Here is an 18,630-nt window from a genome sequence, read left to right as displayed (position 1 = left end):
TAGCTGGGACTACAGGCGCCCGCCACCACGCCCGGCTAATTTTTTGTATTTTTAGTAGAGACGGGGTTTCACCGTGTTAGCCCGGATGGTCTTGATCTCCTGACCTCGTGATCCGCCCATCTCGGCCTCCCAAAGTGCTAGGATTACAGGCCTGAGCCACCGCGCCCGGCCCTGTTTGACTAAGTTTTAAGTTTTTTGATACAGGGTCTCATTATGTTGCCCAGGCTGGTCTTGAACTCCTGGACTCAAGCAATCCTCCCACCTTGGCCTCCCAAAGCGCTGAGATTACAGGTATGAGTCAATGCACTCAGCCAACCACTTCGATAGTTATACCCAGAAAAATACTGGAGACAAAAATGAATGAAGTCATCCTCATGTGGCTTGATGACAAGCCCAGCCCAGCTTACGAAGGTTTGTCAATTTAGTGTCCTGCTGGCCTGAAAGCCAATGGAGACCATTGTTGTCCTCCCTGTACCAAATGGGCTACAGGCCCTGGCATGAAGCTTACTCAGAATGAGGTGGGCCTGTCCCCAACTGGGAGCTACAGACCAGATTCTATAATGTAGTATATATCTGGTGGGCTGTGGGCTTAGCCATCGAAACTCCCAGCTCATCTATCCCACTGGAACATAAGCTCCAAGAGAACAGAGAAGGCCTGCCATGCAGTGGGCACTCATCAAGGACCTGCTGTAGGAGTCCAGGCCTTCCAGCACACTGAAGAGGTAAAGAAAGTAAACAAAAGCAACTAGGCATGGTGGCTCACACCTGTAATCCCAGCACTTTGGGAGGCCGAGGCAGGTGGATCAGGAGGTCAGGAGATCGAGACCATCCTGGCCAACATGGTGAAACCCTGTCTCTACTAAAATACAAAAAATTAGCCGGGCATGGTGGTGTGTACCTGTAATACCAGCTATTTGGGAGACTGAGGCAGGGGAATCGCTTGAATCCAGGAGGCAGAGATTGCAGTAAGCCAAGATCATGCCACTGTACTCCAACCTGGCAACAGAGTGAGACTCCATTAAAAAAAAAAAAAAAACTGGGGCCACTGACAGGAGTTGTGTGCCTTCTATCTGGGTCCTTGCTGGGGACTTTCGGCAGGCAGGAAGTAGCCTTGAGGATGCTCTCAGCTAGTCTGTTTCTGTGAAACTCTCAGGAGCAGAAACAGATGCCCATGCTTGCGGCGACACCAATCCTTCTGCCTCTTGGCTCCCTCTGCTGGCAGCTTTAAAGCACGCACTCCTGGCAGTAGGGGAATTATTTTAGAGTGGTTTCATATTTGTTTCAAAATCTAGGGTGGACAGATACATGTGAGGAGCTACTCCATAAACAGGATGCCCCAAGTCAGTGCTCCTGCCCTATTCTCAGACCACTTCTAGGTCCTCTGGCCTTCTCTGGCCTCTCCGTGTCAGAGACTAATTTGCTTCAAAGCTGCCTGCCAGCTAAATCTTGGCTGGCTTCCAGGGCAGGTTGTCTGCAGACATCAGGTCCACAAAGGTCACCCACCCCACCAAAGCCAGAAGGAGTAAAGACTGTTACCAGAAAGCTCTCCCACCTTGTGACCCCTGTACCGCCCAAGGCTCAACAAACCTCTCTAAAACCAGGCGGTCGACAGTCTCATTGGCCACTGGTGGCAGGTTCAAAGTTTCCTGCAGCATCATTAGCTTCTTTTTCAGGCTCTTGGGGAGGGAAAGAAAAGTGTGTGAGAGAAAGGCTGAGGCATCAAGTCCAGAGATAATGCAGAGGACATGACTAGCATGCATGAAAGGCCGGCCCACTGGGAACAGAGCAAGGCCTGATACCCCATTATTAGGCTCAGGAGGCCAAGCCCCAGCTACAGTCCCTCCTCTGATGAGGGACCTCAGGGATGTAAGTACAGGACAGACTATGAGGGAAGACTCATGGTGCTATCTGCCCTCTGTTGAGGAGGCCCAGGTTCCAGTTCGGACCAGGGCCAAGGGGCACACCCTCACCCAGGAAGATGCAGGGGCCCAGAACCACCACTGACTGGTGCAAGGGTCCTGGGCAGAGATAGCCCAGCCCTGCTTTGGGAGGGCACACAAACCACCCCTCATTCCTGTCAAGCCAGGGATGTTCCTCACCATGATTTCCTTGTCAGCACTCTGTAAGTCCTTCTGGGCTGACTTCAGTTCTAACTTGGCCTGATCCAATTCAGAGTAGACTGTCTGCAACTATAAGAAAGTGTAGGGAGTGAAGGACAAGCCAAGTGTTAGCCTTGTTCCCTGCCCCCTCCTGCTGCTCCCCAGTGAGTGATCAAGGTAGCCTAGAGTCTAGAAGAGACTAGGGGTATGGGAAGAGATCCCAGCTCTCTGAGGCTAGGCCTCAGTCTGGCAATGCACATCCGGAGCTGCCCAGAAGCAAAGGCTGCTTCCTACATCCTGCAGCCTGTGGCTGCACCATGCCAGAAGTAAAAGCAGCTATGCTGACCGAATCAGGTTCCAGGAGCCCTCCTACTCCAGACATGGTGCAAAAATAGGCCCCTGATGCTGTCACATTTGGGGCCTGTGCTCTCCAGCCAGCTGAGAGGTACCCAGGAGCTGGGAAGAGCAGAGGGGAGCATGAGTGTCCACATGTTGGCAGACACCTCTGTGATCTGTCTATCCCTACTGGACAAGTCACATATTCAGACCAATGCCCAGTAAGGACTGATAACAAATCTCTATAAGTCATCCAGCTGCCCCAGGGAGTCAGCTGTGCCATCAGGTCCCATGGCCTTGCTCAGGAGACCAGAGTGAGCATGACAAAAGGAGAGCCGCCTCTCCTTCAACCCGTGTTCACTGCTAAGTTACCTTGCTTCTGGAGGAAAACAAATCCTTCCTCAGCTTCTCAGCCAGCTCCCCTGAGGCCTTCCGTGCCTCTTTTAGATTCTCGTACTCTCTACAATGTGGCCATGGAAAGAGATGCCAGAAAAGAACACCTGCAGGTCAGACTGAGCCACAGCACTAATCTAACACAAAGCACTGCCCAACCCCTCAACTCATTCTCATTCCTACTTTGACACCTGAGCCCAGTAAGTACCAGGTGGCACTGTGGAGGGTCCTGCAGAGAACGCAAGGAAGTGACTCTTTCCTCCTGCCTGTCCTGCAGGCACTGGTGACTTGAGAGGGCATGCAGAAAGCCCCAGTCTCACTAGGGGGCCCCCTAAACCACCTGGTATTTTTTTTTTTTTTTTTTTTTTTTTTTGGAGACGGAGTCTCGCTCTATCACCCGGGCTGGAGTGCAGTGGCCGGATCTCAGCTCACTGCAAGCTCCGCCTCCCAGGTTTACGCCATTCTCCTGCCTCAGCCTCCCGTGTAGCTGGGACTACAGGCGCCCACCACCTCTCCCAGCTAGTTTTTTGTATTTTTTAGTAGAGATGGGGTTTCACCGTGTTAGCCAGGATGGTCTCGATCTCCTGACCTCGTGATCTGCCCATCTCGGCCTCCCAAAGTGCTGGGATTACAGGCTTGAGCCACCGCGCCCGGCCTACCACCTGGTCTTAAAGGAAGCATCTTGGACCCTCTATGCCTCTCAGCTAAGTGACCCTCCACCCTTCCTGCCAACCTTACACCCACCAGAGTAAGAATACGAGTTTGATCCAAGCCAGGCAGGATCACAGTGCTAAAGGGGAACAGGCTCTAGATATCAATCACAATGGGGCTTACAGCTCAGAGAGCTAGGTCAACTCCCTTAGCAACAGCACTTAAGATTCACACTCAGGCCAGCGGGTGCCTGTAGTCCCAGCTACTCAGGAGGCTGAGGCAGGAGAACGGCGTGAACCTGGGAGGGGGAGCTTGCAGTGAGCCGAGATCCCGCCACTGCACTCCAGCCTGGGCGACAGAGCGAGACTCCGTCTCAAAAAAAAAAAAAAGATTCACACTCAATCCTCTCAACAATCCTATGAGGCAGGTCTACTACTATCTCCATTCAGGAAGCTGAAGGTCAAAGAAGCCAAGAAACTGGCACCAGGCCACATAGCTGCTGAGAGGTGGAATCAGGGTTCAAAGGCAGCATGGCTCCAGTTTGCCCCTTAGCTCTATCTGCTTTACAAGAGATGGGAAGCAATGACATGGCGGGAGCCCCATGGCCTATCTCCTGTGTTTGCTGAGAGGGGCCACAGTACGCACTTCTTGAGAGACACACAGTACACAGCCAGCTGTTCCACCGCTGACTGTCCCACACCCATGTCTCGGATCATCTCCTCCACCTCTGGGCGCTGGCTCTGGAGTAGAAGCTCAATCCTGAAAAACACACCCAGCCCACGGCATTTGCAATCTGGAGGCTGATGGGTAGGTACCCAGTGCAGCTCTGCCTTCCTTTGCTGCCGTTGCTAAGGTAACAGGCTAGGCTGCTAGGATGTTTAGCAGGTGGGTGTGCCCAAGGAAAGGCCCCACAGCAGAGATGAGCATAGCTCCAAGGATGCTGCTGAGAAAGAAGAGGTGCTGAAAGAGGGTCTCAAGGTGAGGGATTTCCTGGAGAGAGGTTCCTGGAGGGAAAAACCCACCAGGTCATCTGGCCACAGGCAACAGAGACAGGGAGGAATGTGGCAAGGGCTCCCATTCCTTGGAATGGTGGAAGAGTTCATAGAGGCTAAGATCTGTGCCCACACCCAGCTGACCTCAGCCCTCCATGGCCTATGGAGATTCGAGCCTCGGACATGACCCAATCCCACTCCCTGTTGCAGTCATAAGAACTTGCAGGCCCTGGGGGCAAAGGCACAGTGCAGGACCCAGCTCCAAACTCACTGCTCCATAGTCTTCATCTTGCTCCTGAGTCGGCGGGCCTCCTCTTGCGCTTGTTTGGTCTCATCCTGCTGCTGCTCCAAGTACTTCATCTGCTTCTGAAAAGCAAATACACCCATATCTGATGCTTGGAGGCCCTCAGGAGCCATTGCTAAAGTCACTAGGAAAACTGCTCCAGAACTCTCTGCAGCTTATGTTTTGAAAATGCTGATAACCATGTACTCCCAAACCCCAGGAGGTAAAGTTCCTGGGTCCCACTCTCACTTGTGCTTCTGCTAAAAGGCTCTAAGCCAGCTGCTTCTTCACCTCCCTGCCTGCTTCCTCCTGAAAGGTTTCTTACAGTAGGCACAGCCCACTGCCAGCATTTACAGGCCCACTGTGGGCTGCCAAGGTCCAGTGGTCTGGGCCTCATGGTACATGTTGTGCAGGTGGCTGAAGAAGTCCAGAGCACAAACCCAGGCCTCACCATCCACCATCCAGACCCATGGACAGTTGCCAAGAATGAAGAATTGAGCCAGGGGAAGCTGGCCAGCCTACCTTCAGCCTAAGACCACTTGTCTCTGACCTGAGAATACCATTAGAGACTCCTGCTCTGTAGCCAGGTGCCAGTTTGCTCTCTCCCACCAGCCAGACCATGTGATCCAACCCAGCCCCCAAGCAGGAACAGAGACAATGAATATCCTGGGGCCTTGTCTGTTCACAAGGATGGCTCCCTTTCCCTTTCAAATGGCATCCAGCAAGGACTGCTCCCGCCTACAAGGCCAGAATACCAATCATGGGTTCAGATCAATCACCTCTCATGCCCCTTGGAGAGCAAGAGGCTCACCAACCCAGGCTGATGCAAAATTCATCTAGGTCTAAGACTGTTCACTCTGCAGACTTTGATCTGGCTGGTCAGCTCAGCACAGCTGACTTCAAAGGCCCTTGCTCCTCCCTAGGGTGCTGTTTGATCTGGCTCAGGAGAGCAGCCCAGCCAAGGACTGGAGTGCTAATGGAAGGTTCTTCAGGCTGGCCTCATCAGTAGAGTATGAACCACTTTTGGAAACATGGCCCATGAGCTCTTAGTTGAGCATCCCTTCTGTGAGGTACTGGGAAGGCCTTGCCTCTTCAAACTACCTAGCACAAAACCCCAAGTATAGCCAACATGGTCCTTTTCTTATGGGATGGATGGGTACAGTATGGGAGGGCAAGGGGAAGAAGTGATTTGCCTCTATTTTACAACTCCCCAAACCAAGGTATTGACTGAAGCAGAACCAGAAGATAAGCCCAGAATGGGGAGTCCAGTTCTGGGGCAATACCTCCCCACTAATTCTGTACCCATAAAACCTGAGGACCTACTTTCAGTGTAGAGCACAGCATCTCGGCCTTGCCCAAGGCCTGCTGCAGAGATACCACAGTAGCATTGCGTTCTTCCAGCGTGTCCCGCAGATTGTCGATGATGACCTGGCTGTCTCGTTTCTCCTTCTCTGGAGCAGGGATAGTGGGTGGGGGAAAGGGAAAGGCCTGTCCATCCATCAGCATAAGAACTTGGGCCCTTGGCTTCAGTGCCTGATCCCTTAGGCAGGTGAGAAACAAGACTCAGAGCTGAAAGCTGGGTGGCCCGCTTCCTTCTCTGGGATGTGCCAAACCACAGAAGCTGAGCCAGAGCCTTCATTCAGGTAAAAGCCCACTTTCTGCTGCTTGAACTACTTAGGAAAATTTTTTTTTTTCCTGAGACGGAGTCTCGCTCTGTGGCCCAGGCTGGAGTGCAGTGGCGCGATCTCGGCTCACTGCAAGCTCCGCCTCCCAGGTTCACGCCATTCTCCTGCCTCAGCCTCCCAAGTAGCTGGGACTACAGGCGCCCGCCACCTCACTCGGCTAGTTTTTTTTTTTGTATTTTTTAGTAGAGACGGGGTTTCACTGTGTTAGCCAGGATGGTCTCGATCTCCTGACCTCATGATCCACCCGCCTCGGCCTCCCAAAGTGCTGGGATTACAGGCATGAGCCACCGCGCCCGGCCAGGAAAATATTTTACTGCCCACTCCCCACCCCTCATGGGTCCAGTTAGTTCATCATCCCAGGACTCAAGCAGGTTCCAGTCAAACTCAGCTGCTGAGTCCTCTCCCAAAGATATTCTGTCCCATCAGGTAGCCCCCTCCCATCTTGGTTCCTGGGCAAGAAGCTGCACTCAGAGACAAGAGGCTCACCTGGTCTAGGTGAACAGCTTCAGTCACCTTCCTTCCCTCTCTTTTTCTGCCAGCCACAAGAGCTAGCAGGACTCTTGGACATACAAACCAGGGAAAGGCCCTGGCTCTCCCAAACAGTTTGAAATCTTCCTTCTAGGGCCCCCTTCCTGCAGCATCCAAGTCAGGGGCTTCCCAGTACCCCCTGTCTCTTGCTAACTCACCTTTCTGGGAAAGTTGGGCTCTGATATTGTCCAGTTCATTCTGAAAGGCAATACCCACAATAAGCAGCAGGAAAGCATCATAGCCGACCTCCACGTTGTCTCCCATAAGGTTGTGGGGAGCCCCAGGATTGAACAATGAGGCCTTCTAGGGCATGAATCCTGCAGTGCCTCAAGGCCAAGCTAAGCTAACAATGGAAAGATAAGCACTGCTTTAGCTCTATGTGCCCTTTTGAAAAGTAGGTAAAATGGAGGAATAATCTCAGGGACAAGGCCCCAGGACAGGTAAAGAGGTAGAATAGTGGAAGGGAAGTAAAGTTGGGCCCCTGTGATCAGTCTCCATAGCAGAAGCTTCTATCGCTTCCTTGGCCTCATTGCTCTGTTGGTCTCATTCTCTCTGGGTATCAGCTGCCTCACCAGGGACGCACAAAAGGAATGGCCAAGGACCATGGGCCATTACCCCTCCTCTCCCACCCTGGGTCTTCCTGATTCATAGTCTACTTTCCTCCAAGCTCTGAACTGGCTCTGTGTACCACAGTCCTTCCAGACCGAGGATCAAATGGAGGTAGGTATGCCAGAATAGCTTTGTACTCCTGGATGAAACCTCCCATGTGTCTAGTCTCTAACTAGACTGTTGTGAGGATCAAGTGAGCCTCTCAAAGCCCTTGCAAATGTTCCACAGCCATGCCACAGAATCACTGAGAAGCTGTGGCAGAATTGAACCCAGTTCCTATTCAGGATGCCAGAGAACTCAACATCCCCATGAGCAAGAGAGATGCCTGCTCCATAACAAAGAAAGCCAAGGACTTTTACAAAACTGAAATGCTTGACCAAGGGTCCATGGTGGTAGCTAGATGGAATCCAGGCAAATCTTACTCTAGATCACTCATCTAAGGTCAACAGAAGACTCAGAATTTCACATGTGACCAACAGTATGGCCCAGGCCCAGTGGGTAAACAAGACCCTGCTGTCAAACTCTCCACCCAGGACTCTGGGGGCAGGAGCTTCTGGTGGCTGGGCTGGTTAGTATAGGCTGAACAGCTGGGAGTGGAAGTGGTGGGTAAGGAAGAGCACGCAGGGGCTGCCTGAGAACAGATACTAGGCCATGGCTGCTGCACCACTACCTATAGTCCTCTGGCTTCTTCCACACTCCAGCAGGGGCTTCCAAGCCCTTGCTCCAAACTACCCAAGATGGTGCTACCTGTCTCACAAACCTGGCTTTGAAAGCTGGAAATAAATGAAACTGCCTTTGTTGCTTTCATCACAGGGAAGACACTACTTAAAACTGGGAGCAGTTACCATGACGATGAACATGCTTGCTCTAAGCACAAAAGCTCCATGTTCCTGAAGCAGTGAGGTTCCAAGGACATCATGACATCCTGGGGCCAGAGCCAAATGAGCTCTGATCTGACAGATACCCAGTAAATTAACCCTCAGAGTCCAGGGATCATTTGTGAATCCCAATCCAACTTCCTCAAGAGTTCTCTGCCAATGCAGCCTGCTTGCACACAAAAAAAGCTAAATTTTAGGTTAGGAGGAGAAGCAGTAGATTTACAGGAGGGAAACTACCCACTTTCGCCTCCATTCCCACCTGAGCTGCAAATCTTGATTCCAAGAGCTCTGGTCTGGGGAAGGCCCAGGCATCCGACTTTACACCAAGCTCCCTAGGTAATTTTTTTTCTTTCAACTTTTTTTATTTAATAGAGATGGGGTCCCATGTTGCCCAGACTGGTCTTGAACTCCTGGGCTCAAGTGATCTGCCCACTTTGGCCTCCCAAAGTGTTGGGATTACAGGCATGAGCCATCACGCCCAGCCTCCCCAGGCACTTTTGAGGCACAGGCAGGCTAGGGAACACTGAGTCCAAAAATCTTCTGTGACTGGGGAGTAGAAGAGTTTTCTAATCTGTCACTAACTATCCAATCAGCAAAGTGGGCTATACAGGATGGCTGTAGGTTCTTTAAAAGATGAGGAAACAAGACCGCAGGAGAGAATTAAGGTTGGAATTGACCTGAAATCACAAGGGGAGGGTTTACAGTCAAGCAGCTCCCCTCTTCCCTCACAGTGTATTTCTCTGATGACTGTGTCTCATCACTTGTCCACTGCTTTTTGTGTCCCCACCTTGAAAACTGTACCAAGTCTCACCTCTATAACTTCATCTCCATGCTCCAGGAACCCTCCACTTATGTGGAAATAGAAAGTGAACTCCTAGGCCAGGCACAGTGGCTTATGCCTATAATCTCAGCACTTTGGGAGGCCAAGGTGGGAGGATTGCTCCAGCCCAAGAGTTCAAGACCAGCCTAGGTAACATAGCAAGGCCCTATCTCTACAAAAAATTTTTTTAAAAATTAGGGCCGGACACAGTGGCTCACGCCTGTAATCTCAGCACTTTGGGAGGCCAAGGCGGCTGGATCACTTGAGGTCAGGAGTTCGAGACCAGCCTGGTCAACAAGGTGAAACCCCGTCTACACTAAAAACACAAAACTAGCCGGGTATGGTGGCACGTGCCTGTAGTCCCAGCAACTCAGGAGGCTGAAGCAGGAGTATTGCTTTAACCCAGGAGGCGAAGGTTGCAGTGAGCCAAGATCACGCCACTACACTCCAGCCTGGGTGACAAAGTGAGACTTCATCTCAAAAATAAATAAATACATAAAATAAAAAAATTAACCGAACATGGTGGTGCACCCCTATAGTCCTAGCTACTAGGCAGGCTGAGGTGGGGAGATCCCTTGAACTCAGGAGTTTGAGGTTATAGTGAGCTATGATTGCACCACTGCACTCCAGTGTGGACAACAGAGTAAGACTCTGTCTCTTAGAAAATAAAAAAAGAAAGAAAGTGAACTCCCAGAGGGCTTAGAGTTCAGTAGAATCAGATAAATTCTAGGTACCTTTAAGAATTCTGCATCCAAGACATTCTCCTCCTCCTGGGCAAGATCAAAGAAGAGCTTATTGATAATGGTTCTTTTGCCAACCTGGATGGGAGAACAAGATAAGAGTATGATTGTGTAGCTGGGTCATGCGCAAGGAGAGTATTTGTTGTACATGGGTCTGACTACCTGTCTGACATGCATGTCAGGCCTGTTCTCAGACCTAACTTTTCAAAGTACATCCTTTAGAGTCAAAAGACCTCTTTACCCCTGCAGGTATCCCAAGCTGGGGCTGCTGGTTTGGTGGTCACTGAAGTCATATTACTACAGACCTACATGGTTAAGTGCTCAAAAGATACCTGAACTCTAGGTGCTGAGTCATTGAGGAAAAGACAGTGAAGGAGGCCAGCCAAATCTATCCAAGTGAAAACTGGCCCAGGCAACAAGTCCATCTGCCAGCTACCTGTGGGTGTAAGCAGGCCCCCCAACCAACTCAAGGACACAAGTGCAGCTCAACTGGCCTTAAACCAGAAGGGTCCAAAAAGGTCAGATATATTGCAGTTTCAGAGCTCTTTTCACATTCCTGTTGTCTGCTAAGGAGATCTCTTCAGTTGATGTGGTCCCACCCCAGTACTCTCACCTGGATTCGGCACTGTGGGCAGGTCCGACTTGGTGCTGTCTCGAACCACTGAATTAGGCTGGAATGAAAAGCAGAACAATAGATTGATGAGCCGTGGTTTGTCTGGGGACGTAAGCCAGGCAAACATTCTCACCACGAAAGGGTTTGTTCTGCTCCTCCTTGACCCAATGCCTGCCCAAATAAGAGGGCAGCAGCACGGACAGTTACAGAACCTCCCTCAAGGCCTGACGGGTACTCAGGACTCCAGCCAGCTGGCCCTTTTTTTTTTTGGCCCTTTTGGCTTGGCCAAAAGCAGTCCTTCAGGCAACCTTCTGGGCTTTAACTGGGGTTGGGAGAGATATAGTCAAAGCTCAGGGGCCCTCAGGGATGGGGACTCTGATAACACTCCCATTTTAAGCTGGAATCCCAAAGACTACACTTTCAAGGTGAGGATCAACCAGAAATAAAAGTAAGTAAGGGTACAAAAATAAAGTTAGATATAATGAATACAATCTAGTATTTGATAGCACAACAGAGTGACTACAGTCAATAATAATCTACTGTACATTTTACAGTAACTAAAAGAATATAATAGGAATGTTTGTAACATAAAACAATGATAAATGCTTGAGGTGATGGCTACTCTACTTACCCTGAAGTGATTATTACACACTGTATCCCTGCATCAAAATAGCTCATAAATCCCAGAAATATGTATACCTACTACGTACTCATAACTTTTTTTTTTTTTTTGAGATGGAGTCTTGCTCTGTCACCCAGGCTAGAGTGCAGTGGCGCCATCTTGGCTCACTGCAACCTCCACCCCCTTGGTTCAAGCAATTCTCCTACCTCAGCCTCCCAAGTAGCTGGGATTACAGGCATGCGCCACCACGCCCAGCTAATTTTTGTTTTTAGTAGAGATGGGGTTTCACCATGTTGGCCAGGCTGGTCTTGAACTCCTGACCTCAACTGATCCACCTGCCTCAGCCTCCCAAAGTGCTGGATTACAGGTATGAGCCACCATACCCAGCCATAAAATTTTTTTTAATTGAAATTTGTGTTTGTTTTTTTGTTTTTTATAGAACAGAGACAGGGTCTCACTACGCTGCCCAAGCTGGTCTCAACTTCTGAGCTTAAGTGCTCCTCCCACCTCAGCCTCCCAAAGTGCTGGAACGACTGGCGTGAGCCACTGTGCCCAGTCAAAAAAAGTTTTTCAATTTAAAAAAAAAAAAAAAGGGGCGGGGCGTGGTGGCTCACACCTGTAATCCCAGCATCCCAGCACTTTGGGAGTCCGAGGCAGGTGGATCACGAGGTCAGGAGATCGAGACCATCCCGACTAACACGGTGAAACCCCGTCTCTACTAAAAATACAAAAAATTAGAGGGGTATGGTGGCGGGCACCTGTAGTCCCAGCTGCTCGGGAGGCTGAGTCGGGAGAACGGTGTGAACCCGGGAGGCAGAGCTTGCAGTGAGCCAAAGCCAAGATTGTGCCACTGCACTCTAACCTGGGCAACAGAGCGAGACTCCGTCTAGAAAAAAAAAAAAGTAAGTAGTGGTAAAAGCAAAACATAGCTGAGCTTTGCATCATCTATGCAGGTGGTCTAGCAAAGCTCAAGCCTTAAACTTTAATTAGTCTTCTACTAGTAGACTCCCCTACTCCTAGGGACCAGGGAGAAACTAAGTCCTCTCTGGAAAATGATACCATCATCCTGGCCTCAAATATTCCTATAAATACATTTTCTTTTCTTTTCTCTTTTCTTTTCTCTTCTCTTCTCTTCTCTTCTCTTCTCTTCTCTTCTCTTCTCTCTCTTCTCTTCTCTTCTCTTCTCTTCTCTTCTCTTCTCTTCTCTTTTTTCTTTTCTTTTCTTTTGAGATGGGGTCTCAATCTGTCACCCAGGCTGGAGTACAGCGGGGTGATCTTGGCTTACTGCAACCTTCGCCTCCCAGGCTAAAGCGATCCTCCCACCTCAGCCTCCCGAGTAGCTGGGACCACAGGCTTGCACCCACTACGCCCAGCTAAAATTCCTGTAAGTTTTCAAATACCATGTACAACGTATAATCAAGGGTAACCAGGCACAATGGGATACTACACAGCAACAATCAATGAGTCTACAACTAAGAACAATATTATGAATAAATCACAAAAACATAACACTTAGGAAGAGAAGCCAGACACAAAAAGTTATATTCTGTATGATTCTATTTACACAGAGTTTAAAAGTAGGCAGGCCAGGCCCAGTGGCTCACGTCTGTAATCCCAGAACTTTGGGAGGTCGAGGCGGGTGGATCATGAGGTCAGGAGTTTGAGACCAGCCTAACCAACATGGTGAAACTCCATCTCTATTAAAAATAGAAAAATTAGCCGGGTGTGGTAGCACGTGCCTGTAATCCCAGCTACTTGGGAGGCTGAGGCTGAAGAATTGCTTGAACCTGGGAGGCGGAGGTTGCAGTGAGTCAAGATCGCGCCACTGCACTCCAGCATGGGGGACAGAGTGAGACCCCATCTCAAAAAACAAAAAAAAAAAGTAGGCAAAATTCATCTATGCTCTCAAAGTCAAGACAGTAGCTATCTTTTTTTTTTTTCTTGGCCTCCCAAAGTGCTAGGATTACAGGCTTGAGCCACCGCTCCCAGCCAATAGCCTGCGTTTTCCTGTTTTCTTTTTTTTTTTTTTTTTTTTCAAGGGAGGCGTCTTTTCAGACAGGGTCTCACTCTGTCACCCACGCTGGAATGCAGTGGAGCAATCACAGCTCACAGCAGCCTCTACCTCCCAGGCTCAGGTGATGATCATCTCAGCATCCCAGGTAGCTGGGACCACAGGCACATGCCACTATGCCCGGCTAATTTTTTCAATTGCTTGAACTCAAGAGGTGGAGGTTGCAATGAGCCAAGATCGAGCCATTGCACTCTAGCCTGGGCGACAGAGTGAGACTCTGCCTCAAAAACAAATAATAATACAGGATACAAAAGTTAATGGAATAGAGGCAATGTATGAAGAGATAATGGCTTATAATTTTCCAGCACCTATTAAAGAAATTGCTTCACACGGCCGGGCGTGGTGGCTCACGCCTGTAATCCCAGCACTTTGGGAGGCCGAGGCGGGCAGATCACGAGGTCAGGAGATAGAGACCATCCTGACTACCACAGTGAAACCCCATCTCTACTAAAAATACAAAAAATTAGCCGGGCATGGTAGTGGGTACCTGTAATCCCAGCTACTCAGGAGGCTGAGGCAAGAGAATGGCATGAACCCGGGAGGCAGAGCTTCCAGTGAGCCAAGATGGCACCACTGCACTCCAGCCTGGGTGACACAGCAAGACTCCGTCTCACAAATAAGTAAAATAAAATAAAGTAAAGTAAAGTAAAATGAAATAAAATAAAATAAACCAGGTGAAAAAAGATATACCATGCAGTCACCAAACGAGAGCTGAAGTGGCTATACCAATAGCAGATAAAATAAAATGGACTTTAAATTAGACAAGATAGGCCAGGCGCAGTGGCTTACACCTGTAATCCCAGCACTTTGGGAGGCCGAGGTGGGTGGATCATGAGGTCAGGAGTTTGAGACCAGTCTGGCCAACATAGTGAAACCCCATCTCTACTAAAAATACAAAAAAAAATTAGCCGGGCATGGTGGTGTGCGCCTGTAATCCCAGCTACTCAGGAGGCTGAGGCAGAAGAATCATGTGAACCCGGGAGGCGGAGGTTGCAGTGAGCCGAGATTGCGAGATCGCGCCACTGCACTCCGGTCTGGGCCACAGAACGAAACATTTTTTTAAAAAAAGAGAGACTTTGAATTAAAGTTACAAGAGACAAAGAAGGACAAAGAAGAACATTAACAAAAAGTTCAATCCTGCAAGAAAAAACAATTATAAACTCCAGCCTGGGCAACACAGCAGCATCCTGTTTCAAAAAAAAAAAAAATTATTACAAACAAAAACTTTATTTAAAAACATACAATTGGCCGGTTGTGTTGGCTCATGCCTGTAAACCCAAGCACTTTGGCAGGCCAAGGAGGGTGGATCGCTTGAGTACAGGAGTTTCAAACCAGCCTGGGCAGCATGGCAAAATCCTGTCTCCAAAAAGCAAAATTAGCTGGGCATGGTGACATGCACCTGTAATCCCAGCTATTTGTGAGGCTGAGGCAGGAGGATCGCTTGAGTCCAGGAGGTTGAGCAGAGATTGCACCACTGCAGACCAGCTTGGGCAAGACAGAAGGACTCTGTCTCAAAAACAACACCAACAAAAAAAATACCACACATACACCAATTAAAACATTCAACAGGCCGGGCGCGGTGGCTCAAGCCTGTAATCCCAGCACTTTGGGAGGCCGAGACGGGCGGATCACGAGGTCAGGAAATCGAGACCATCCTGGCTAACACGGTGAAACTCCGTCTCTACTAAAAAATACAAAAAACTAGCCGGGCGCGGTGGCGGGGTGCCTGTAGTCCCAGCTACTCAGGAGGCTGAGGCAGGAGAATGGCGTGAACTCGGGAGGCGGAGCTTGCAGTGAGCTGAGATCCGGCCACTGCACTCCAGCCTGGGCGGCAGAGCGAGACTCCGTCTCATTCAACAATAATGTAGACGTGGGAAGAGAGTGTTACTATTCTAAGCTCTTTGAGTTGCCTGGGAAAATGAGAAAGGTGTTGATTAACCTTGAAATTGGTAAGTTAAGGATGCATACCTTAATTTCTAGGATAACCACTTATAAATGGAAATGGGGTACATAACGTCCAAACTAACTGAGGGAAAATGGAGAAATACAGAATATTTAACCAATTCCCACCAAGGCAAGAAAGGAGAGAATAAGACATAATAGGCAAGACAAAACAGAATCGACTAAAGACAATAGATTTACTCTTCATTTAATCAGTAATTGCAACAATTTTAAGTAGACTAAATGGTTCAGTTAAATACAAAGATTATCAGACTGGACTTTTAAAAGTCCAACTAGGCCGGGCACGGTGGCTCACGCCTGTAACCCCAGCACTTTGGGAGGCCGAGATGGGTGGATCATGAGGTCAGGAGATCGAGACCATCCTGACTAACACGGTGAAACCCCGTCTCTACTAAAAATACAAAAATTAGCCGGGCGCGGTGGCGGGCGCCTGTAGTCCCAGCCACACAGGAGGCTGAGGCAGGAGAATGGCGTGAACCCGGGAGGCGAAGCTTGCAGTGAGTGGAGATTGCGCCACTGCACTCCAGCCTGGGAGACAGAGCGAGACTCCTTCTCAAAAAAAAAAAAAAAAAAAAAAAAAGTCCAACTAAATGCTGTTTTCCCAGGCTGGGCGCAGTGGCTCATGCCTGTAATCCTAGCACTTTGGGAGGCCAAGGTGGGTGGATTGCTTGAGTCCAGGGGTTCGGGACCAGCCTGGGCAACATAGCAAGACCCCCATCTCTACTAAAAATACAAAAAAAAAAAAAAATTAGTCGAGCATGCTGGCAGGCACCTGTAGTCCCAGCTACTTGGGAGGCTAAGGTGGGAGAATCACCTTAGCCCAGGAGGTCAAGGCTGCAGTGAGCTGAGATGGCACCATTGCACTGCAGCCTGGGTAACAGAGTGAGACCCTGTCTCAAAATAAAATAAAATAAAGATCTTTGGGGTAAGCTAAAGTAATTTTTAATATATAAAAAAAGAAATAAATGCTGTTTTCAAGGGATACATGTAAAACACAAGTACACAGAAAAGTTTAAAATAAAAGGACAGGCCCTAGCACTTTGGGAGGCCAAGGCGAGTGGATCACCTGAGGTCAGGAGTTTGAGACCAGCCTGGCCAACATGGAGAAACCCCCGTCTCTACTAAAAATACAAAAATTAGTTGGGCGTGGTGGCGCACGCCTGTAATGTCAGCTACTCGGGAGGCTGAGGAAGGAGAATCACTTGAACCCAGGAGGTGGCGGTTGCAGTGAGCCAAGATCGCACCACTGCACTCCAGCCTGCGTGACAGGAGCGAGACTCCATCTCAAAAATAAACAAATAAATAAAAATAGACAAATAAAGTAAAAGGATAGAAGAAAATAGAGTAGGCAAATAGAAAATAAAGTACAGTACTCTTAGATGCGAGCTTAATTTCTAGTCTAACCAAACAGCAGTGGCTCCCTCAGCATGGGGCTCAGGCTGTCAGCAACACAGGTCTAAACAAAGCTTTGCCAGTAAGCCAGCAGCCATCAGGGTCATGCCTGCCTCTCTGCTTCCTAGGGCCTTTAGCCCCACAAGCCCCCTGTGATTATTATCACCCACCATTCCCAGGGGTAACTCTGCCTTATCTCTTTTGCTAGGAGGTCCAAACCAGCCTGTCCACATCTGCTAGGGGAATCTTTCCCCACTAGCTGTACACTCAACAGAATGGCCCTACACGGTAAGCAGGACCCCAGGATAGGGGGAGCATCTCCTTGCCTTCCCCATGTTAAACGGGTTTGCTGACATGGCGAATACACTGGGGTGTCGGGACAGTGAGATGACTCTGGGTAGAATAATTGCAAACCATCAAGTAAGCCTACCCTCTTGGGTTGCCAGAAACCTACCAGGTTTCTATCTGGAAGAAATAAAAGGACTTGTTGATGTAGTGAAAGCTCACCCTTGCCAGGCTAACGGTTGTGAAATCACATCTGTTTGTATAGGTGATCAAGGAAGCATCTGTCTTCACTGAGCCATCTCAGTCCCCCTCAGGCTTAGCTCAGCTATCACCTCTGCCAGAAAGCCTGTCCTGACCCACTTCTGCCCAAGTTGGGAAGCTCCCGTGGGGCCTCGTTTAGGAGGAAGGTTCTCATCACTTGTCTGGATTCCGGGGAAGGACCGCCTGGAGGCCCGACACCTCGCGGCCCTGAAGCGGTACCCGGGCAAACATCGGGCCCCAACACTGCAGTCACTCACCACTGCAAGTGGAAGGTGTGGCCGCAGTGGATGGCGGCCACGTCGCGGGAGTGATCGAAGAAGTCGGAGCAGATAGTGCACAGAGCACGGATAGGCATGATGGCTGGACTCAAGGGGCCCAGGCAGCCAAAGAAACTGCTACAGGTCCGGCTTCGCAGACGCGCCCCCGCGCCTCCACTGCCTTCAAATTTGGCTCCGCAGCACGACTTCCTGGAGCAGGCCGGAAGTGACAACACAAAACTTTGGGCGGAGCGTAAATATTTCGTCTGGATTGGACAAATCCTCGGGTGGGCGGAACTAGGGGGCGGGGCTTAGTGGCCCCGAGGCCGTAGAGAATCCTGGGCGGAACGCGGTCGCTCTCTGGCGTCTTCTGGGAGGACTCGACCTGCCACTTGAGAGCGCAGCGTTATATCAAGGCGGGGAGCAGCGAGGCTGCCAGCTGGGCCCTTCTCCAGGGCAAGGCAGCGCATTGTAGTCCCACGCCAGAGCTGGCGCGAGGCAGGCTGGGCCAAGGCAGAGAAAACTGCAGCCGCAAGGGAATAGAACAATGGTCCCGATGGGTCCCTTGGGCTCTGGACAGTGCTGGACCATGCGCTGTGGTCTATATTGCCCATAGACCAAAATACTCTACCCTCTCAGTCATCAGTTCCGGGCGATTCTGGAAAGATTGACACATAGGCCCCAGTCCCTCAGGTCACCCCAGGCCAACCTTGGCTTCATCCAAGTAAGACATGACTATCCTTGAGTTTGGAGACACTAGGGCCAGTACCCTGACTTTAGCTCTTAACTCTCAGGAGGATCGGTTATGCTTGGGACTGTAGTAGGGTTGGAATTTTGGAGGCCCAGATGCTTCAAAGACTAGAGACTAACAAATTCTTTTTATTATTCCCACATCAGAGAAGTTATCTTTGAGGAGATTATCTTTGAGGTCCTCCCAGAGAGCAGCATCCCTGGTAAGTTCACCCAGGCCCACGTGGGGTGTAGTAAGTAAACTTTTGGGTTTTTAGGTTTAGTATCTGTAGCAATGTTACTCCCTCTACCCAGAAGAAACCTTATGCATAGCCCCATAATATAAAGCTGATCTGCTCCAGCTGAAATAGACCCAGAGTGAGATTTCATTTGGGGCATATGTGGAAAGCACAGGTGTTCACAG

At 49.8% G+C, this 18,630-nt stretch overlaps 1 protein-coding gene across 1 annotated transcript in view; it reads right to left on the bottom strand.

Moving 5' to 3' along the window:
* Positions 1-17,683, bottom strand: part of TRAIP (TRAF interacting protein) — a 29,275-nt gene extending 11,592 nt beyond the window's left edge. The window contains exons 1-10 of the mRNA XM_011980883.1: positions 17,478-17,683; positions 10,628-10,685; positions 10,009-10,092; positions 7,126-7,165; positions 6,078-6,205; positions 4,743-4,837; positions 4,125-4,238; positions 2,808-2,895; positions 2,100-2,189; positions 1,588-1,676 (exon numbers count right to left, since the gene is read on the bottom strand). Of these exons, the coding sequence (XP_011836273.1) occupies positions 1,588-1,676; positions 2,100-2,189; positions 2,808-2,895; positions 4,125-4,238; positions 4,743-4,837; positions 6,078-6,205; positions 7,126-7,165; positions 10,009-10,092; positions 10,628-10,685; positions 17,478-17,575 (884 nt within the window). The 5' untranslated portion in view covers positions 17,576-17,683. The remainder of the gene's footprint in view (positions 1-1,587; positions 1,677-2,099; positions 2,190-2,807; positions 2,896-4,124; positions 4,239-4,742; positions 4,838-6,077; positions 6,206-7,125; positions 7,166-10,008; positions 10,093-10,627; positions 10,686-17,477) is intronic.
* Between the last annotated feature and the right edge of the window lie 947 nt (positions 17,684-18,630).

This window comes from Mandrillus leucophaeus, unplaced genomic scaffold (genome assembly GCF_000951045.1).
Source record: "Mandrillus leucophaeus isolate KB7577 unplaced genomic scaffold, Mleu.le_1.0 Scaffold22, whole genome shotgun sequence".
NCBI classification, from domain to species: Eukaryota; Metazoa; Chordata; class Mammalia; order Primates; family Cercopithecidae; genus Mandrillus; species Mandrillus leucophaeus.
The sequence above is the reverse complement of the archived record's forward strand: the minus strand, read 5'-3'. Positions and strand labels throughout refer to the sequence as shown.